General features: G+C 38.0%; 2 protein-coding genes across 4 annotated transcripts in view; both read right to left on the reverse strand.

Annotated features, from left to right (window-relative positions):
• Positions 1 to 17,387, reverse strand: part of cacna2d2b (calcium channel, voltage-dependent, alpha 2/delta subunit 2b) — a 37,779-nt gene extending 20,392 nt beyond the window's left edge. For 2 of the 3 annotated variants that reach the window (XM_015056920.1, XM_015056919.1), the window contains exons 1-3: positions 16,933 to 17,386; positions 6,675 to 6,756; positions 46 to 162 (exon numbers count right to left, since the gene is read on the reverse strand). In XM_015056920.1, the coding sequence (XP_014912406.1) occupies positions 46 to 162; positions 6,675 to 6,756; positions 16,933 to 17,048 (315 nt within the window). In that variant the 5' untranslated portion in view covers positions 17,049 to 17,386. Of the gene's footprint in view, positions 1 to 45; positions 163 to 6,674; positions 6,757 to 16,932 lie in introns of all 3 variants that reach the window. The other variant, XM_015056918.1, reaches the window with a different exon arrangement.
• A 5,559-nt stretch (positions 17,388 to 22,946) lies between these two features.
• The window catches only part of LOC106962485 (aminoacylase-1A), a 10,411-nt gene continuing 9,835 nt past the window's right edge, over positions 22,947 to 23,522 (reverse strand). The window contains exon 16 of the mRNA XM_015056927.1: positions 22,947 to 23,442. Coding sequence (XP_014912413.1) covers positions 23,278 to 23,442 — 165 coding nt within the window. The 3' untranslated portion in view covers positions 22,947 to 23,277. The remainder of the gene's footprint in view (positions 23,443 to 23,522) is intronic.

Raw genomic sequence — 23,522 nt, forward strand, 5'->3', positions numbered from 1 at the left:
AAACAAATACATAAACCGTGTGTTTGAACAATACGGTATACTTACATCAAGTGCCTTACGCTTCTTTGCCAGGAGTTTTTCTATATCCAAAGCCACCTTTTCCACAATCCTGCGCGGCTCATTCTTCGCCAGCTTGAAGTGTCGCCTTTCTTCATTGTATATCTGTAGGTAATAATATCAAACGCAACAGCAGCCAGTCAGAGTTATTCTGTGGAGTGTTATTTCTGCAAAAGTAATGCATTTTCTGCAGACAACAGGATTTTCATAACTCTCTACAGAATTCATGAAGTTATTTTTGAAAATTCTTATTTCCCGTGTGTATTTTCTGAGCAACAGAAACAAACACTGGTTTTTATTTTTTCCACGATGGATTAGTCTGTAATGCATTAGAACAGTGGTTTCGAAACAAGAGCTCTGTTTCCCCTGAGGGGAGGAAGAGCGAGGATTTCCCCTCAACGTTGATAAACTTGGGCTTTTGGATGTTTGAAAGACTTGGTGGATTACCAAAAACAACATTAGGTATTAAAAGACGGATGCAGAAAGAGAAGAAAACCGACATAAATGCTTCTGTGTCATTAGATCTTTTTGCCTCACGCTCCTATGGAATACTAAAGTTAAATAATTAAATAAAGGTGTTTATTGAGAAATATATCAGGCCTAACCAAAGCATCAATATTTGTAGCACTGACCTTTCTTTTTACAGACTTTTGCAGTTCAGCTTTTCATACTAGATGACAGCTTGTGGCCAAACCTGACGGCTGCTGATGCAGTCTTCTTATTAGAGCTTGGTGGTTTCACACATTGTCCACTGGGTTTTTGTAGAATCATTTACATACATACATGTAAGAGTTGCTCATTATCTCAACATTTTTAAGATGCTTTCAAACCCCCATAACTTCCCTTTGGCTTTTGAATTAAATAGTGATATCGTAACTTTTTTTTCATAATTTTATTTAAAATTAATACTATACACTATGACTAAACTGGAACACATTTTTGTGATAAAAGCAAGTCAACTGAGCAGATGTTTCAGCTTAGCGGTTTTATGATCTTTATGAGGCAATTTGCAGCATGCTAATTCAATCTCAGATTGCTAACCGTGATAAACAACTCGGCCTTAACCTTTTCAATCACAGGATCTGACGTGAGGATGTTCCTTCTCCTCTTCAAAATCGATGTGCAGAAAAGAAAGCTTTGAACAGATGAGCAATAGGTTGACTGACCAAACATGCAGTTTTACATTCACAGACCTCAGCTTTTGTTGGTTACAACAAACACAAAAAAGCCGCGTCATAGCAGACATCTCATCATGAGAGATCTAAACAATGAAAGTACCAGGTGTCCTCTAGCAAGACGAGTCCTTCCACAGGTTACAGGATTTTCTTTTGATGAATCTGTATGGTAAAAAAAAAAGAAGGTGGCAGCACTGTTTTCCTATCTACAGTTGAAAGCGTTTGAAGGGGGAAAAAGTGCATAGGCCAACATCAATACATGCACCTTTATGACAAACCCTGATCCGTTTTTAAAGCTGGTTTACAATGATGGAATATTATGTAGCTTCTTCTGAATGACCATGAGCTTATATTTTCTGTCACAAATCTTAGCTTAGATCGTTTTGAATGCAGCAATTATATGGTGACAGTTTAGTAACACCTTACAGAAGCATAATGTGCTGTGCATGTGTTTTTTTTTGCTGAAATAGAGGGATGACCTATATAGATATTTATCCAAACATCAAAGTGAGAATAATTTTAACGGTAGCCTGAGTTGCATTTCTCATTAATTTGCAGAAACAAAGCTCTTTTTATGACCGAGTGCAGAGCACATGGAGAAACAGAAATGCTTTGTTGCTCAGTTCAATATTTAGTATGTTTTTTTTTATTTATGAATATTTACTCTCTTTTTTTTTTTACACACTTTTAAAAGTGTGACACTCCTTTTTACAGACCATTTGTGTTATGTTGTGAAATACATTTGAGTGAAAAAGTATTTCAACTCTAAGGTCCAAAAAAGCCTCATATACTAAGATCTGATCCATCTGGACAAACTCGTTTTATTGCTAGAAAAATACAAATATATATATTTTTAAAATTGCTTGTGAATGCATATATTTCTTCAGTTCACTAATGTTCTCTAGCAAACCTCAGAGGCCTTCACAAAGCAGATATATTTATGCTGATATCAAATTACACACAGGTGCACGCTATGTACTAACTTGTCAACAACTACTTAACGCATGATTCTTTTTAAGAGTATCAGAGTAACGGAGCAGAATGCAAATACTTTTTAATTTTTAAAACCATCTCTCATTTTCCTTCCTCTTCATAATTACTTGCTGCGTTGCGTTTATCTATAAAATATCAATACAATACATTAAATTCTTAGTGGGTATGAATAGTTTTGCAATGTACTATGGATTTCTAATCCATCTAAAGCAAATATATCTTGTTTTAATGCTGTTTTTAAACCGCACTATGAAATACATCAGTTAACTTTAGATGACCTGAATTACATCCCAGCTATCTCCACAAAGTACTAATCATGATTTCTTACAGCAGAGAGGATTTTATGAGTGACCAGAAGACATGCAGGTTAAATCTTCTACCTTTGGCTTTGTTTCAAATTAAACTCCATCCATTAAACTCCAAATCGAGTTAGGATTAATAATTGAATAACTGCAGGAACCAGTGAACACAGACGAGAGGTTTTTTTTTTTTTAATTATCTCAATTTAAAAATATTCTTGCAATGTACTTTTAATCAGCAATAATTCCTGATGCATAGATTTAAGGTGAAGTTATAAATCATGAATGTATTATGCTGGTTCTCCTTTTTGCCATCAGCATTAATAATTTTACTAATAGTAAAAAAACGGTAGAAACAATGTTCTTTTAAAATCCCTAACGAAGACCTACTCTTTGTCCTGCATATTCGACTGTATTCCAAATAAATGTTCACGCAGAGTTTGCAGTAAGAGGGAGCTTGTGACATATTTGTAAAAAATGACAGGATATTTCCAGCATCTTCCTGAATAGGTTGTTGATTTGAGGTCATCAGACTCTCAACTTCACGAGGAAAACTGTCAGAGGGAAGATGTCATGCAGAAAGAGAGTGGGTCGAGAGGAGCGTGTGGATGGAGTGGCCACAGATTGTGAAAGTTTATTTTTTTTCCCCAATGATTGAATTCCTAATACCGACTGCAAGGCATTCCTCAAGTTTCTGTGCTGACCAGATGCTTTACTGGCCCATGAAACAAAGATGGGAACATGCAGTAATGAACAGGAAGTCTCTGTGAACTGTGTGCCATCTGTGGAGAACTCGGTTCTGCGGAGAATACATTTATGAGCGAGGCAGAGGATGGATGTGACAGAAAGAAAACCTATGATGATGTTATCAGGAGATATCTGCAGTTCCATAACAGATTCTCGTCATAAGATGATAAAAAAAAAAAAAAAATTGTGGTTGCAGAAGAATGAATACTTGGTATACTAGTGGATTCAGAAAAAAAATTTAAAGCACCAATCCTGATTTTAGCATGCACTAATTTCTCAGCAGTTTGAAATTTCTGCTTTGAGTATTTCATGAGACCTTGCAAAGAGGGTGCTGCAACAGCGAGCACCAAATGTTGCAATCATTTCTACACCGAAGTAAACAAAAAATTTATATTTATATAAAAGTGTACTCTCGATATAAATATAAATAAAACAGGCCTCAAGTGTGCGAAACCACACACCATACGTTTTACACAGGATTACTTACTGAATGGAGACAAGTAAGTTACACTCCCCAAAACCCGACATATCTATGAAATACATAGAAATCTGAGAATTTTAAAGGGGTTGTGCTTTTTTATTTACTGATATTAAAAAGGCTTTACTCTTTAAGACATTTGAGATAGACAACAAAAGGCATCTTGATACTGAGCCGAATAAAGATTTTTCTGCTGCAAAGACACTTTCTGAACAAAAAAAGACAAACAGAATAAATATCTCTACTGTAATATATACTTTAAAACATAATATTAAACACGGTTGGCTAGTGATTATAAACAACTATTAAAATATCAAGGTGGATGTAAACATTTGAATGTATGAGGTCATTTATGATTCTTTCTCTCTGCATCTCTGCTGCTGGATAAATAACTTGTAAATCTTGTAGTCTATCAACCAAATATTTCACAGTAGTTTCTGATTTACAAGCTTCTAGCGGAAACACATTTTTGAGAAAACAATCCCTGCCGCAGAGCCAGTTATGTCTCCAGCATCAGTTACCATGGTGACAGACCTACGTAAATTCTCAAGCGGCTTTCTGATAATAAAATCCCAAACTACACATGAAGTTATCTCAGTAAGCCACTAATCCTGTAGGATGTAGGAATTTAGCATAGCGACATTAGCCAATGGCAAAAAAAGAATTAGCATGGTTAGCATACCACATAGCATAGAGGACTTCACGATGATGATATTCTCACTCAAGTTTTTAGACCATAAAGGACACTTGTATTAAATATAGTTTCACCACATGTTTTTAATAATTTACTAGCTACTTTTAGCTGAAATGTAGATTGGCAGCTAAATATATTAAATTTATATATAGAGGGAGTGGGTGGCTCAAACACAGGATTCAATGTTTTATTCCTGGTGTTCCTAGTGTGTGTGCGTGTGTGTGTGTTTTATTTGAAACACTTCCTAAGCCAGGATAAGGATTTTCTTTAACTTATTCAGCGTATTTCAGATGCAAGCGGAGATTAATGAGGACTTAATGAAGAAGCGAGTGTCACATCAAGGCCTTACTGCAGGCTGACCATCTGCTTCGCAGTGACACAAACAAAAAGGACTCGTGGCGATGCTCTCCGCTGAGGCAACGCCCCCACACATCTCTCCAGAGCACGGCTCTCTGGCCTCTTGCATATAATCTCTGATTCTGTTTGTTGGCATTTCCCCTTAGCTGCCCCCACCGTCGCCATCAGGTGAAATACAGAAAATGTTAAATAACTGAGTAAGCACCAGCTGGGACTTCAGCTGCAGTTTCATAGTAAAAAAAAAAAAAAAAAAATGGGGAATGTATTTCTAGCACAGCTCGAACAATTTCCCCCCGACTATTATTTCAAATAATGCTTTAACTACAAAAATAGACAGGATTTGTGTTATTTTTTTTATCCTTTGGAGAGAAAACACTGATTAGAGGACAGATGTGTTATTATTCCTTCAAAGGTTAACTTAATATCCAGATAAAATTCAAGCTACACTTTGAAAGCTTATAATTTATAGGATACAACGTTTCTTACACATATAAAATCAGCTTACAAGTTCACCATTATTTTATGAGTCCTTCTATAACCATAAAATATTACAATGCTCATTACTTCTTATCCCACTAGCTACACATGCTGATGCAAAGATCCCTATATTCAAGAGACATGTATTTGGGATACTTGCTTCCTTTGTGTGAGAGCATCTATTGTATGACTCAGCTGCTTGAAGAGACTGTCTTTGTTGCAGCCAGAGTGGCACTAATTTGTGTTGAAGTGCCAAAAACATTACAGTAAATTTGGTGACTGAGTGTTGCCACCCCAGTGCGAGCATGAAGAGACTGTAAACCTGGCCTGAGGCCAATGGGGCAACTACTGTTTCTTATTCTGCGACCCAGCTTGGTTGGACATATACCATGGAAAAGCCAAAACTACTGTTATGTATTCCCAAATATGGTCCCGTCTTATTGAACCAACGCAATATTGTCACAGGAGTTGTATGCATACTAAAATCAGTTGCACACACAGAATGATGTTACATGGCGAACTCTCAAAGGTCCTGCAGGATCATCCAGGATTGTGGTGGTGGTCTTAAATTAAAGCATTAGCATGTTTTAACTCATACTTTGTCTTTTTTATTATTCTCCAATAGACAGGGGAGTAATGGCAGCAAAACTGGTCTTGAAGCAAAAAGTCACTGATGTCCCAACAAAGCTGGAAAGATCCATAATAATCATATTCTGACTGTTATAAAATGTGGTCATATTGTGAGCTACTAAAGCTGTCTAATTTCCAGGAAATGGCTCGTAGTTAACACCATGAAAAGCTGAAATCAATTTAGAGGATAAGAAGGTTTAGGAATCGGTTTACTATAATGCAATGTCAACATGCATTACATGCAGATTTTAAAGAGTAGCTACTTCTGATGGGGGGGCTTGCAGAAGAAAAATGTCTGATTTGCTAAGCTTGACTGTAGGAGTTAATAAGCTCAAAACATCATGAAGGGCAGTGCCAAATATTCTAAATCTAACCACTGTAGGCGTGCGTCTAGGCATCACTGTAGCGTTGAATAAATGCGTGCAAGAGTGGTAATTACTGAAAACAATAAACACAATGTCAGCAAGATTTGGCTGCACCACCTGAAAAACAAAGCTTTTAATCTGAAATATTCCAAGATGTTGACGAGAAATGTGAGATGACCGTAGATTTAAAAGAAAGTTGTTGCAACTGGCCGTTTGTGGCTCTGCAAGATGGGCTAGAAATACACTCGTGAAAACAAGAAATGAATAAATAAGTAAGAATGTAATTGTTTTGTTGTATTTAATGCAGCTATTCATATGCAGCTCTGGAGCTTAATGGATTCAAGGTTGTGCTGAGTTTATGCTGCTCAGTGATGAGTAAGAATCCGAACCACACACACTCACCCCTTTCAGCTGCTGAACTCCAGTGATGTGCTGAAAGGCTCTGTCAATCTCCTGCTGGATCCGCCTGGCCCAGTGCATTATCCTGTGGATAAACATCAGACGCTGACTTTCACACTGCAAAAGAAAAACTGATTAACTGGATACACGTGTGTCGGTGGCTCCCAGGAATGACAAGAGACGGATCAGAACAAGCAGTTTCACATGACGACTGATGCACAGACACAGTTTTTTAAAAATGTGCTTCATTTACCCAAATCGAAACTATGCAAATGCCTTCAGTGAAGTAGATTTTAATGCTGTAGCCCATTTCAGAGTCTCAATTTAGGCACTAAAAATATGCAGCTGCAATAAGTAAATGTGTTGCTTTGTCATTGTGTCTGATGTTTTCTTTTATCTAAAGTATCTCTGATGTGGCTTGGGTTGAAGTGCTTTATAAATAAAGCTGCTGCTGATGAAACAATTAACACGCAATTCATATTTATGAGAGCAAAATTAATTATTGATTTATAAGCCAAATTACAAATCAGAAAACAGCAGAAACTTAAAGGAATTTGTATAACTTTATTCACTAAAACCCCACTAAATAGGGTTAGCTGACTTATATGTATGGATAAAAAAAGTATTTCCTGAGCTAAAGAAAAAAAAGCACAAAGGTCCATCCCCAAAATGCAGTTCACCAAAAACATCTTAATAATCCCCCAAGCCTTTTCAGGAAAATATGAACTTATGGGGTGAAAGTAGAGGTTTGTGGGAGGTGTGCATCCTGTCACACTTGGCGGTAGCAGTGAGGTGCTCTTAGGCTTCTTTGCTGTTCAAGCCCAGAACAACTTGCTGTAATTTATGTAACCATAAATACAGCTCACCAAGTTCACCTCTCAAAACAGAAATGAATGTTTTGGATTTGAGTAAATTAAAAATTCAGTCTGACTGAAATACTGTGGCATGACCTTGTTTCATCCTCCCAACACCAATGTACCTGATTCATTGCTGCAATTATCAGAAATGGTTGATGACAGTTGTTGCTCCGAAGGGCGGCAAAAACTCGCAGTTTTCGCAGTCATAATGGTTTATTTTTCCCTGATGAATGAAATTATTTAAAAACTGACTTATTTACTCGGGGTATCCTTGATATAAAGAATGTTTGACACAAAATATGAAGTAAAAGCAAATGAGGTGCAAAAACAGATGAGGTGCGTTCTCATGGTTAAATGTGCAAAAATGAGTTTATGAGGTAAAAAGAAAGAATTCTGCAATAACAAAGGATTCCTGCTGTTTCCTACAGAGAGAAGCAACCAAAAATGGAGGAAATCTGAATCCACCAAAAATGTTCAATAAAAGGAAAAGCTGGGGTCCGAATGGCTTTGTTATTTCTAACTTGGGGGTAGAGTGAAGTACATGTGAGTGGTAGGGTTCTTGTTAAAAATGTGAAGACAGAGATTTCAGTTTGGCCAATCAGAGAAGATTTCTGACATGTAAAGCAACTCAAAACTTAGCAATGTGCCCTACAGATTCACCTTTATATGAAAGAGATATAAACTTCATAGCACGGTCTTTACTCCTTTATGAATTTGCATGGAGAACAAACTCTAAAACAGACATTCATTGGTGTAAAAAATTACAGTGAAGTATTTGGTAGGAAGTCATGGGTATGAGGAGTTTGCATGTATAATTTCTCAGAGTGGTCTATTAGTTTCATAGACCACTCTAAATCAAACCTGAGTGTTTGCATGCAAAATGTAGCATAAAATTGTTGAGGTTTGAGTTGTTTACTCATAAATTGGCTACTCATCAGTACACCATACAAGCCTGTGTTGGAAAAAAGCTCAACTGACTCAGGAAACCAACCAGTGATTGGTTGAAATAAGATCTTGTAGAGGCTCATGAACTGCATCACTCACCCAGTTATACCTTTATGGCGTCCAGATGGAAAATATTTCTCATTAAATGCCACATGGCACCCAAGAGGTCTGAAAATACTGGCAGCGCCGTACATATAGTCTGCCAACCTATCAGAAAAAGTGAAGCCCAACCTGTGACTCACCCTGGCAATGTGTCATCCATTCCTGGAGTGCTATTTTGGTAATCTATAGTTGTGGAAGGCCAATTTATTTTTCTATGGACAAAAGTATGGAACTTGCTACTGGGACGCTGTGGCTCGATAGGAAGAGTAGACGTCTTGCCATTGAAATGCTGCTCGACTCCTCTGTAGCATGTTTATGTGTCCTTAACGCCAAGTTATCTACTGTATGTGTGTGTGTGTGTGTGTGTGCTAGCAATTATGTCTGGGTAAATGTAGCTCTAGTGAAAAGTGCTTTAATTAGTCAGTAGGACTACAAAAGCACTGTCTAAATTCAGTCCATTTGCAACAATACTGAGCATCTTCAATAATTTATTGATTTATAAAGTGCTTTAAGATATCCAAATGAGACCAGTAAAAATCATAGCACTGAAAAGGTTCACAGAAAACAAAATGATAAAAAGAAATAATAATAATAATAATAATAATAATAATAATAATAATAATAATAATAATAATACATTACAAGCTTCTCAAATCAAACACTTCTTTAATTTGGCATAAGAATCCAGTATAAAAAAAATAAAAAAACAGGTTGATGGCCGCACATCTTATGATGTTTGTTAATAGACCGACGTTGTATTTTGGACAAGCTGTAAGCAATATAAGCTCAACTGGGGGTCCATATGAAAAAGAGTATAGCTAGAGTCGCTATACGCTGGAATGGCATAAAACAAAACGTACTTGTGTGTTAGAACGACCTAGTCAAAGTCTAGAACTAAATCCTATTAAATATCTGTGGAAAGATTGCAAATGGACCAAAAAATAAATAAATCTCACTATCTGTGAGCAAAGCTTTAAAAGACAAGAATCAAAATATTTGCAACTGCAGCAAAAGGTAGCTAAAGCTTGGGCAAGGCTATGGAAGAAATTCCATTTCAAACTTTTCAAACATGGATCTGTAAACACGTAACACGTAAAAGTCATAAAATACTCAGTAGATTCTCACTCGTTTAGTTTATGCACACAGCTCATTTGTGCTGTCTTCATATATAAGGCAGGAGCACCAGCACTTCTTACAGTGGCCTGCAATTTCAATGCAACCCACACATTTTACACATCAAATCAGAACAATCCTGCAGTGTAAGAAATCACGTCTTTTATATTTAACATCATCTTGAGGTGTGAGCCACGAAGAGAGGAAAACACAAAGACGTTTTAAAAGACAGATTCTGTCATTCTGTCCTCAACAAAAACACAGTTATGGAGAATGTTGGATCCTGCATCGGTACAGGTGAAGAACTCCTTCTAATGTCGTTCTCTTCCACAGTTTTGACCTTTATTTCCTAACTGAGAAGTGAACATAGTTGAGCTTTTTACTTTATGATAGTTCAGTCAGGAAGCGCAGCTGCATGGCCAGGGAATCACCCCGGCTGCTTTAAGTGCCCAGAGAGTGGATTCATTATCAGTCAGACAGCTTGGAGCAGAGTTACAAGACAACATAACGGATTAATGCCTTGCTGGGCTTGTTCCTACTGTCAGACGGGGCACAAATCTTCTCTCTGCTGCCTATCTCCACAGAAAGATACAGCCTTTTGAATGTTACAAATCATCCCTCCTCTCATTTTCTATTCTAAACTGCAACACAAAAGTTCAGATCTGATCATGAGAAGACTTGCTCTATTACAGTGTTCTTGTTTTTTTACATTCTTTGCAAAAAAGGACAAAAATAGGAGAGCAATGTGAAACTCAACCTAGGATATTTTTTTTAACTCTATCTCTCTCAATGCTCATTGTGAAGACGCAGCTGAATGTCTTCGCAGTGCACGATTTAAAAGTGAAACAATCTTTAGCTCGAGGCGACTGAGGCAGCAGGAGAAAAATAACAAGAAATGCTTTAAAAAGAGCTGCAGCTGAAAACATTCCCTTCGCCTCGCAACACAATATGAAGCAAAACTGAATATTTTCTGGATAACACTTAAAAAAAAAAAACATCCCAGTCATAATGAGGTTTAGTTGTTAAGCGTTGATCAAAGAAAGTGCAGCCCACACTAGCTGATCAAATCAAAACATTCAGTAAATGATAACTGAGTTTTCTAACCCAAATCCAGACATCTGTGGAGCATTTCAAGATACCACTGTTATTTTCAGGTGTGATGCTCATTAAAAGACATGCGAGCAGAACTGTAGGTCTACTCCATGTCACACTGCAGAGAGGTGTTCACGTTATTGAGCGAGGGCTTGATTTATAATGCATAAGAGCCCAGGGGCCAACAGAGGTTCCTGACAATATTTTGAACTGCAAGAGTTACATAAAAATGAACAGTTCAATAATGGGTAATAAATAATAGATTTAAGAAAGAAGAAGCCAGCTGTAATTGCCCCTGGGCTACACCTTTGATATGCCTCTCAACATGCAAAATGTGAATTACAGAATACATGCGCACATAGAGAACTCATATTAGCACAAGACCTCATACCAACGTTGTTTTGCAGTCAAACAGTGTGAACATATACCCTCATCAGCCACTTTATTATCTATGCTTTTATTTAATTTATTAACTGTGCAGGTTAGTACTGAGTTGGACCTCTTTTTTTCCAGAACTGCATTAATTTTAGATGGCACAGATTGAAAGAGGTGTGAGAATAATTTGTCAGCTGCATGTCCATGGTATAAATCTCCCACTCCACCGCAGCTCAAAGGTACTCTTAACAGACTGAGAGTAAAATGAGCTTATTAAGATGATTTGAGCCATAATGAAATGGGTGCACTGCAGTCTTAAAGGGGTGGATGTTTACAGAGTTGGTGCTACAGGGCCCAAAGTCTGCAAATAAAATATTTCCAGCACAACTGCACCACCAGAAGAAGCTTGAAATGTTGATAGAGTGCCAGATTCCCTCATGGGTTCATGCTGTTGAACATTTTAACCGTACCCTCTGAATGTCATTGCTCAAACTGAGACGAATCAGATAAGTCAACATTTTTCCAATCTGTTATCAGTCTTTTTCTTTAGCTTGTGTGTATTTTCCCCCTCAGATTCCTGTGACGTCTGGTTTGGTCTCCTGCTCCTGTGACCCATCTGCGTCAATGTGTTATAGGTTTAAAGACGGTACTCTGCATACCTTTGTTAAAGAGATGCAAAGTAACGAGAAAAATTTACTCTATTACATTTACTTGAGTTGGAAAATAAATTAAAAAAAAAAATACTGGTAAGAACAGTTACCAGTGCAGGACACTTTTCCTTCTTGTTAAGTGATATTAAATCTTACTTGGTTCCAGTTTTTGGCTACTTCACTGGCTACATTTTAGACAAACTTGCACCAGGCACAAGAGGACATGAAGTTAGTTGCTGTGAGGGCAGAGGATGCAGAGGACTAAATGAAGACAGATGATTTGCTGTGGCGACCCCTGAAGGGAAACGCCGAGTGAGAAGAAGAAGATGCACCAGGCATGTAGCATGTAGTGATTTCTTGCATAAACACAAGCTTATTTTAATGTTATATTGCATCTGCTGAGTCTGCTATGACCTTTGGAGGGCGAGATAATACGGCACATCTTAAGCCTGGAAGTAGTTTGCACAGTTCAAACATGCATATATTATCTACAGGATTACGTAATAGCATCCTGGCTTACGCATATTTTAGATGTTTATCTGTCTGGTCACATTACTTCAACAAAATACAAAAAATAAAAATTATGATGAAGCACAAAGTTCAAGAGTAGTCTTTTCACCAAACACTTTTTTTTTTACTCTTATTGCATACATCTTATTCCTACTTAAAAAAAAGAAGAAAAAAAGAAAACATTTTGAAGCAATGCAACTTTCACATGAGTAAAATGTTTTTGTTTCTTTGCCCACCTCTGCTTGGTTGTGAGTTTGTTTTAAGCTACTGTTGTCTTATCAGCATGTCCAACCTGTCTGCGTGTTCTCCTGCGACTTCTGACATTAAAAAGGCTTCTGTCCGCACAGATGTTGGCCACTGAATATTTTCTCTGGTTAGGAGAATCAGAGAAAATCTTTCTGGAGTTGACTGAGGCAGAACATGTTACTGGACCTCAGGTGTGGCTCTTTTGAGCAAAAGCACCAGGGCTGGATCTGATTGTTTTTCATGGTGTATTTCATTGAAATGATTGAAGGCAGGTGCTACTTGTTGAAAAAAAAAAAAAAAAAAAAAAAAACATGACAGGAATGATTGCAATATTTCATTTTTCTTTCTGGAAACTTGTAAATTGCCACGTCCACCACAAGGCAACATATTAATGAAATACAACATCAAGTGTTGTTGCTTACTTTAAGTGACAGATCCTCTGGTACTTTTAGCTTTAGTGGCTTTTATTTGGACCTATTCAAAGATAACATCAAACAAATGAAAGTTACAGCTTTAAATTTTATTTTATATTTTCTTCCAATACCATAACTTTGAGAATGGAGGTGTAAACCCTACACTCAAGTGAAACCGAATCAGTATTACACATCTGTCATCTCCAGCTGTGTTGCTGAAGTGTTTTGCAGTTGTGTGTCTGGTTTTGTTTTCTTTTGGAACTTCCTGTTTGATTTTGGCACTCATTTCCTGTTTCGTTCCAGACAACTTCACCTCCTGCGATTCCCACCTGCTATCAGCCTCTGCCGTACCGTAACGATATCCACCAATGTCTCATTGTCTTCCTTTGTTTGTCTATTTATACCTCAATCTGCCAACTCACGCTTAGTCGTTCATCTTCATCTCAAATTCTTTGCTGTAATCCTAGCGCTGTGCTCAAGTCGTTGTGACCCAGCTTGTATTTTTGGACTTGTCTCTGCCTTTGTGAATTTATGCCACTTTGTTGAGTCTTGCGTAAGAGTTCTCCACTCTGTGCCTTGTGACAATATCTTGCAGCCGAATTACTTATATAAAAAAATAATTACCTTACCTTAAATGTTTTTATCTGTTAAAATAGTTTGTACACTGGCATTTTTCATCTGAACATGACTGTAAAATTGTACAAAGCCCAATCATACGCTCAAAATACACTGATGTTATCTTTGTAACATTTTAAATATAAAGCATTTTACAATAGAGACAGATCACCGAGGCTGGGTATATAGTCAAAAGATGAAAAATAATCTCTTTTTTTCCTATTTTCTAGGAATAAAATGCGATAGAGATCTGGTTATGAATAATACATGAATGAACGGCACAGTTAAAACCTTGAAAGCATACATAGGGATAAAACTAAAGAGGAGATCTGACTTAATTTAATGAAAAAAATCTTTATGCAAGTCATTAATTAAATTCCAAACATTTCAGTGTTGAATATCACAAATTCATCGCACATTTTGTACTTAAGTAATATCATCATAAAACCCACAAGTGGGTTATTTTAGCAGGCAGGCAACATGTGTAAAAACTCAGCATCTAAAACAGGTTCACTTGTAAATGTGACATAATTTTAGTTCTTATTGTAAATGCATTTTAATAATCAGACAGAAGTAGCCCTACCTCCAGCTATGTCTGGCATTTGGGTTTCTAATATTTTGGAAATTAATATTATTATAAGTTATTAGATGAGCATAATGCTTTTCGAAACCAACCCCTGCAGATGGTCTTTCTCTTTTCTGACTCTAAACTATTCTTTTATCCAGCATCTCATAAGATGTCTCTCTGTGTGTAGTTTGCTTCACTGCACTGTTTCTCTGTATTCGATCGAAATCGGACGATACTAAACCTCAGGTAACTGCATCGCTATCGAAAGTGAAAACAGTGGATCGGCGCATCCTCACTCCAGGTTTGTCATATGTCATAGCAAGTATGACTATCATTTTGAAAACATATTCTTCCACTGATGCTGCTATCTTTCTTTAATAAATGACCTCTGACATGCATCCATCTACTAATTCTTTTAGCCTGTTTGGATTCTTCTCTTCTACCTTTTTTGTGAAGTACCTTTTGTTTTGAATGGTTGATCTCAACTACTTGAACTCGTCCACTTTCAATAGTTAAAATCCTTCATCTTCATGTTCAATAATTCAAGCCCAAATATATTTGTCCTGTTTCTATTGACTTTCACACCTCTTCTTTTCAGAGCATCATTCTATCTCTCCAGACTCTCAACAGCACCGTAATCTCACTACAGCTCCAGTCATTATTGTTAATGGGGAATCCTTATCTCCACTCCAGAACACAAAACAAAGGAGTTTTGAATCTTGTTTGTATTGTTTTTGTAGTGTTTGTTGCAATGACTTTTTTAGAAGTGGCCCACTCTAAAAAGAAAAACAGAGTCACTTTTTGTTTCTAATGCACTTCCGCCCTTGGGCTTGAGGGACATAGGAACTAAATGTTACATTTCCACCAGATTAAGAAAATGTATTAAATCCTGCTATCACAACTAATTTATTCTAATTAAAGCATCTGATTTCAACAAAAAGCTCCTGCCTTGCAATTATTGGAACAACCACTCAATACCTGAGTCACAACAACTCCTATTGAGGCTTAGCAGATTTATACGTTATTATGTATAGTTTTAACATTATGAAGGAGATTTTTTTTTCAATTAATGCAAATGAGTATATTGTCTGTCATTTTCATTTTACAGTATTAGATCTAATATTGAAAAATAGGTCACACATAAACAATTTCTAAATCTAATTATTACCACATTAATTCAAAAATATTCACATGTATCCACTGATGCCCTCAAATAAACCATAACCCCTCAGAAGTCACATAACTATTCACCTGTGTGTTATTTAATCCCAGTATCAATCTGGATTCCTTACTGGTTTATCTGAGAACATTATTGAACAAACAGCATCATGAAGACCAAGAAACACAGCAGCCGGTTTAACAGAAAGTTGTGGAGAACTATTAGTATTGCACTCAGCATCTCTGGCTTTCTGAACGAGTGAATGAAAAAGTCCACTGGTCTCTGACCAGCAGAATCTGGTCAGAGCTACTGGGAAGACAGATGCTCCACGAGGCAGTCTTGGGAGTAGTCAGCATATTGAAAATTGGGGCAGAGGTTCACCTTCCACAGCACAACCCTAAAAATAAAGTCACAGCTTGCTCTATCTATCTATCTATCTATCTATCTATCTATCTATCTATCTATCTATCTATCTATCTATCTATCTATCTATCTATCTATCTATCTATCTATGTGCAAGGATGGTGGATCTTCATAGAAGCAGCTCTGCTTCATTTTGCTTACATGAAGACACCCTGGGTGCAGGGCTGTGTAGCTGTTTTAGAGCACTCAGCAGAAAAACCATCACAAGCAAGGGGAGGAGGAAGAGAAAGCCGTGACTACACACTATTTCCAACACTCTAATTCATCATAAAACTCTCTCACACACACCGTCAGTCGCCAACAACCCCAGGATTTACAGCCCCCTGTTCTAATTGGTAAATACACCTCGGATCTCCAGTTGTGATTGGCCAGAAATCCTTCACCATGAACCCTGAAGATGAGTTGACCATCTGCTCACTTCCTCTCTCCAGAGCTGCCCGATTGTTGAGCCTGGAGGAGGGCCGACAGAGAACTGCAGTCCAAAGCGAGCCCCCAGCTGCACTCAACGGCGATGAGTTAAAGGTTGGGAACGAAGAGCAGAGGTTGACTTTTGGCAAAAAGGGAAGAAAACAAGGGAATGGTCTTCCGGGAGCAGTTTTCAGCAGGAAGAGGGGAGGAAAAACACATCTTTCTTGAGCATCGAAAAGCTTTTAGATCAAGCAACGTAATGAAAAATTTGCTTTCCACATTTCTTTTTAAGTTTTACAGCTGCACAAAATCTAAGTTTTGTCTCGGAATCTAAATCGATCAAAACAGCGTCTCCCAGACTTAACTAAAATGGATTTATCAGGAATATTTCAAACTCTAGCAGGAGGCTAAATGCCAGAGGAGCTTCAGATCAGCCAATAATCAAAGCTATCTCTCATCTTATGGTAATAAATCACGGGAAAGATTAAACTAAACTAGATCAAACTTAATAAACTGACTTTATGAGGTTTGTCTGCATGCCTGGCATCTTGTTGCTCACACATTCATGCAAATGGTGCTTAAAGATCTCTGCTGTGTGCTGAGCCACAGTGTGGACAACACCTTTCAGAGCACTGCGTGCACATTAGTGGAAGTCACCAACAACACACCATGCAATTATGTAACAGCAGAAAACGAAGAAGAGTGACAGAGTTACATCTCTTTGAGTGGTGAAGCTCAAAGTTGTCTCATATCAGACGCTGCCTTTCCCAGTCAGGTTTACTTACGTGTATTGCTGTGGGAATGTGAGACCCTCTGCTCCAGGCCACGACGCGCTGAAAATCAGGAGGACTTGGACTGATACTAAGCAGAGGATGCTGCGAGGTTTTTTTCCTATCGCCATTTTCCATTAAAAAAAATAATAATAAAAAATACAATAAAACAAAATTCTCGCCAAACGGCTACGGGTGCGTGGAAGAAGCTCTCCTGACTGACTCCTGGTGGGTGTCGGAAGGGAAGGAGGTGGGGGGGCATACAGACAGCGAGCAAGTGTGAACGTCCGGATCAGTTTCCCGACGACTTCATGTCTTTCTGCGGTCAGGTGAAGGCGGAGGAGGCGGGAATCATCCGTGGAGGCATCGTGGACGGTGGTGGGAGATGCACTGCTGCAGCTGCCAAGACACTGCAGAGTCTCTGCTTCTGCTCCCACTCACACATACATACACACTCTCTCTCTCTCTCTCTCTCTCTCTCTCCAACCAACACATAGGCTGGCGCGTTCACGACAGCTCTCTCTCTCTCTCTCTCTGTTTCTCCCTCACCCGTGCGCGCTCACGCTCACCAGGCAACAGAGCAGCAGCAGCAGCATCTAGTTTGGCTTTATTTATCTGCGCAGAGCCACGTGGGATTTGTCATTGCTATATTTTTGGATCTATGACCACCAGCGCTTCTTCCACTAAACAATGAAAAGAGATGAATGAGCAAATCAATAGCAACTGTTTGAAAACAAACATGCAAACCAGAACAACCTATAAAACTACATCTAAATTACAGGTCATATTTTTAGGACGTTACATTGTTGTGTTGTGGAAGAAAATAAAGTAATCAAATGTTTGTTTGTTTTTTTATTTAAACATGTTGAATAAAGATTAAAGGCTCAGACCAATTTCACAATATTTGTTTATACTCGATGTTTGGCCTTTATGCTAAAAAAAATGGATGCAGAGATTTCTAAGATTCTTTCACCTATAAAACAATCATTACTTCTGAGAAAAAAACAGTGTCCTGTTTTAAACATTAAAAGCAAATATTTATTTATTTAATGTATTTTTATTCAAGTTTTTTGACTAATGGTATGAGACATACCGAGGTAAGTAGATGTACTACTTACCCAGGAAAATATCATATTTTGAGTCCAGATGATGGACTCACCTGCCTTTTCATTCTCATTATGCATGGATCCTATCCACAGACTCATTCATTTCTTGTTTGGTTTTTGCTTGTTTGTTTTACTTTGGACACAAACTGCCATCTCCGTTTGTCGTCTTCGGCTAAAAGGTGGGACAGTGGACAAAGGCAGTCAACAAACGCCAGCCAATTTCTCTCCTCTCCTCTCAAAATGTTTCATCTAGTATTTGTCTTAAAATATTTTAAATTAGTCATTCCAGTCAGTTTTTCTAGATTTGCACTTTTTAATTATTGCTAGGTATCTATTGTTTATATAGTTAGTCACGATAAAAAGAAAGTACACTCATCCATATAAACGTATTCTGTGTTCAAAAATGATTTCACCTCAAGTGGACAAAATCACACTTGACACATTTCACACTGTCTTCATTTATGAAGAAAGTCAAAGCCAAGTTCATGAAACATTTGTAAAGCCTACACTTTTAAGAGTTCACATGAGGGCATACTACCTTTTTACCGTACATTTACCCTTGCATATTTTTGTTAAACGTCCAGAACTTCTGCTTAAGCGTACATAACATAGAAATGCTACCAAAAAAAACAAAACACATACAGATGATGCAAAATGTAAATAAGAAAAATAAGGCAATCATGATGGTTCATAATCTGTGTAACAGATTTATTTTAGCGTTTAACAATTGTCTCTTTGTTCAACCAGATGATCATTAATTTGCTAAGGCTTGGAGGATGGGGGTATGAGTGCAAGAGAATGTGTTGGCCAGTGCAGTTCGGTACGGTGCCAGCAAAACCGCAGTGCCTGGTAGACTACAATTAATCCCTTGTTTAAGGGGGAATCTTGTTTCCATCACAGAAGGTTTCAGCTGCAATTACCGCCAGAGGACAGTTGTAGCTACACTGCAGAGCAACACGGCAGAATGAGTCGCCACTCAGCTGTAGGATTTAATTTCTTTATGTTCTTTTATTAACTGCAGCATCTGTGAGGGTTAGCAGCTCTCCCCTCAAGCATGAAACTAAACCCTGAGATGCTGCAGATGTCCAAACAAGATCCTTTTTAGGATGCACGGTAACTTGTTAACAGATTTGCGAACTGATTTCATTCTCTCTTTTCACATGTTAATAAGGTGAGGTTTTTTTTTTCTGTTGCTCTTGTGCTCTACAGGCATAAGTAGCTGTCTTTTTTTGCGATATGTTTGGGGAAAGATATGTAACTGATGGACCTGTAATGCATATTCTCATATTAAAATGTTTATCAACCTTCATTCAAGCAAAATTATTCAGCGGTGGAAAAAGGAACTCTTACATGAAGAAATAATTGTTTTGAAACAACACTGGTGCTAGAAATAAGTGGCATCACTTACAAGTCCCAGAAAATAACCATACCCGAAGCTGTTTTCCTCCAAAGTATACAGGGAACCTTGTTCGAGTGCATGGTATTATCAGCTCTTTGAAACACCAGGAAATGTTAAATAAAAATCTATACTCTGTCATGAAACACACAGAAGAGAAATGCTCCATTAGACACAAAACCAACCATCTTCCAATGCCTGTCATGGGCCTAAAACCTGTGAGGTAGTGCATGTTCAATATTGTGGAGAATTGGAGAAAAGGACTCAGCTGTGCAAAATGCCTGGGTGGATCTAGTACCACCTTCAAGCCACAGCTCCACCTTGAGCATTTCCAAGTATCCAAGCTTCTCCCTCCCAGCTCCTTCAGACTAGCCAGTAGCAATCAGCAAACACCTGATGGTACTGCGCATCTGCTGAGCTCATTATGTGAGCTTCTTCTCAGTGCAACGTAGGTAAAAATGTTGTTAAAGGGTTTGTAGAGGGGCGATGTTGTGATGACATAGACATATATGCCCAATTTCAAGGCGTTAAATTACAGTTTTTTAAGTCATATTCCATATATGCAGCCTTTTTATAACACCTGAAGGAAACATAGTTATTTGGTTGTGCTATAAAGTAGCACTACATGGCTGAAAAAAACACAAAACACACAAGGTTACTTTAAAAAATTAATGCTGGATTTTCTCTTCACTTCTGAATAAATTAAACAACAAATGTTTCTAATGTTTCCAGCATTAGAATATGTTGATGCAGAAACGACGACGCCCCATTTCAAAAACGTTTATGCATCTCAAATAGCTAGGACTGTCAAGTGTGCACATTTCTGCTTTCCCATATTTGCCAAAGTTTTCCCGTATTAACAGCAAAGGTAACATGTCCTCTGCAAACTGCTAAGCAGCAGCAATGCGATGCGCAGCACGGCGCTCTCATGCTCGACAGCCAGCAGGATGACTGCACCTGCCCCCTCTGGGAGGAAGGATGTGGCTTCTGCTTTTATTCGTCTCCCCGACGGCCCCATGTGTTAAGGCTTCTGTCATGTCCTGGGGAGAGAGAAGACTAATTACTGGCTGCTCAGTCTTCCTGTCGGTGCCCCCCCTTTGAGAGACATGCTCAGTTAATTGGAGAACAAATCCAAAAAGGGCTGCGCTGAAGACGAGACTGACTTTAACCCAGTGTAAACAACACAATACGTCAAATATGCTGTTCATTTCTCACCTCTTTCTGTTGCTATTCTTCCAGTTCAAAAAAGTATTCCCTCTTTATAAACTATTTTGAGCACACAAATCAAAACTTTGGGAGCAGTTTGTCAGTTTCCATAAAAACAGTCGTGGTTCCACATCTTAACAATGTAACACTAATAACCCTGATAAATAGCTGATATTTGACTTGGATGATGTTAAACTTTACAACCAGAAAAAAAAAAGCTCTACACCTGTATTGTCAGATGTGAGCTGCAGCAGTAAAGCTCGGGAGCTCAGTGTTCCCACAGTGCGAAACTCTCCTTCTCAGTATGCTGTTCACATCCGCCAGGATTCTCATTGTGTCTGGATGAAATCTGACCCATTTTGCAGGGAAACATCTGCTATAGGGAAACATTATGCAACATATTCAGAGACAAACATCACAACTTCACTGAAGGATAGTAAAAACCTTCAGCAAAGGGCTTATGAAACCTTTTTACTGCATGTGTTCAGGACCCATTCAAAGGAAATTTTAGTAGGGAAGCATGAAAATGTAAAATAATGGACCTATAAATGACTTCATAAGCATTATCATCATTATAAATGTAGGAGTTTATTGCCTTTTAACTTTGTGACATGCTGTAGAAGCACCTTACAGTTAGTGCTGCAAGTCTGGGTACGTCTCTACCAGCTTCATGCATCCAAAAGCTGAAAATGTTCCCCATTCTTCTTTGTATAATAACTAAAGCTCAGAAACAGCACCTGTGCACATCAATGTTCAAGCAATACCACAGATTATCAACTGGATTACGGTGTGACCTTTGACTGGGCCATTCTGACACACAGAAATGCAGTGAGCAGTCCCATTTTAGCTCTGGTCATGCACTAGGTTTAAGTTCAACGCCACAACATGATGCTGCCAACATCACGTCTTGCAAAATGGTAATAATCTATATAGATAGATATACAGATTAAATGTCCCATGCCTGTTCTGTTAGTTTAGGTGGACAGCCACGTCTTTCAGAGTAGACAGAGTTGAATAAAGCCTGCACTTTTATATATGTTTTATCCTTTTCCTTCCATGTCACAGTAATGTAATACTTTGTGTAGTTCTATCACAGACAATCCCAATATATATATATAGAAGTTTTTACTCTAACGTGACAATTAATTAATTGTGTAAGGCAGTGATTTTAACCACCCTGCACTAATGACATGTCACCACAACAAGTGAAGCTGCAGTGCCAGGCCCCTGGGTCTTTAGGATTGCAGTAACAAAGGAACTTGAGTGTAAAACTCATCTTCTCATCTCATGAATATCTTCTTACCCCCTGGAGTATCTTCGGCTAAATGAGTGGAAACATCTGCCAAAGGACAATGTGAACATGTTTCTGCCTCCTTCTAGTTGCTAACAAATTAAACAGACAACACAATAACAAGAACGCAATGGCTGAGAAACTTATCATTTCAGTCAATTTATTTTACCAAATGTAAGTGAATTAATTCTTTGTGCTCACTTCACCCTGTGAATCTGATGCTACAGTTTGAAATGAGGTTCCCCTGACTGTATTTTATTGTACTGAACGTCTTCAGAAAGTGCCCACACACAGTGAAAGCCCAGATTAAACTCTCTTTTCTGTGTTGCCAACTAAATTAACCATCTCTAGTGTTCATAGCTGTAATTTATCAAGACAGTGTTGGCTGAACTCTTTTTTTTTTCTTTCTTTCTCCCAACTGGACTCTAATTTTGAGGTGTTCAAACTAAAGGCAGCACTGATGGCTTTAATCATTTATTGATGTAGTTGCAAATCTGTTTCGTCCCAGAGGCAGATTAGCACCTCAGGTGGAGGTTAATTGCTTGCAATAAACAGACATTGTAATTAAACCTTTCATTTATGCGGCCTCTGATTAGACACACTGCCAATACTGAATTTGAGGTACAAATGTGAAAGTATGTTCCTAACAAAATCCGCATCACACACAACAATATACAATTGTATAACATAAGTTGCCAAGGATTACTTCAAAACTTTCACAAAAGACAAATAATGCCAGCATAGCAGAAACCTCAGTCTTAAACCTTGACATTCCTAAGCAGCAGTGCCAGCCACAGACAAATTACTTCAACTTGTTTTCTTCGTCCCGTTAAGATGTTTCAGGGTAAATTTGGGCAATAAGTGGTTTCAGCTGAAAATCATGTAATATGATCTCAAAAGCAACTATGAGACTCATCCTAATTCAGCAAGAGCTTCAGAGATCCAGAGCTTTGGTTTGCCCTCGTCAAATTTGACATTTGTGGAAAACGAGTAAGAAAGATTTGGGTAAAAGACAAAACAAACAAATGTCTTCATTGTTCTATTGTTTATTAAACAATATTGTATTTGCTGAACAATCATTTACAATTAAATGTGTGATCTTCATCACATAATGGTTATACAAGAGAAAACAATCTTTAGCACAATAGGTGATGATTTTTTCTTTAGGATGATATGGATCTGATGCAATTTGATGTAATTCAAAACTACCTGAGAATAATCCAAAATTAACAAGTATCAAAGTTTAAGTGCTCAGTTTGGCTTAATCATACACATGTTATTCTTTGGTAATCTCAGCAAATTCCTCAAGTTAGATATTCACACAGCCAGCGAAAAGTGCTTCGGTGAGGATTAAAGATCGACTAAGCCTCGTCAGGTGAGGCAGGAACGGTGGTCAGAGCCGGGATGAGCCTCTCGTACACGCCGATGCCGTTCAGGAAGACTCGCTCATTCAGGTGTTCGTTATGATCGTGCAGCAGAATGGGGGTCCTGTTCATCGGAGAAAAGCCAATCGCAGGGATCCCCACCTGGAGTGGATTAAAAAAAAAAAAAAAAAAAAAAAAAAAAAAAAAGGGCGGGGGGGGCGGGTCGTTTAGTTGGGTTATTT

Source organism: Poecilia latipinna, unplaced genomic scaffold (assembly GCF_001443285.1).
Source record: "Poecilia latipinna isolate Pla-1442-1.1 unplaced genomic scaffold, P_latipinna-1.0 Scaffold1417, whole genome shotgun sequence".
In the NCBI taxonomy this organism is placed as follows: Eukaryota; Metazoa; Chordata; class Actinopteri; order Cyprinodontiformes; family Poeciliidae; genus Poecilia; species Poecilia latipinna.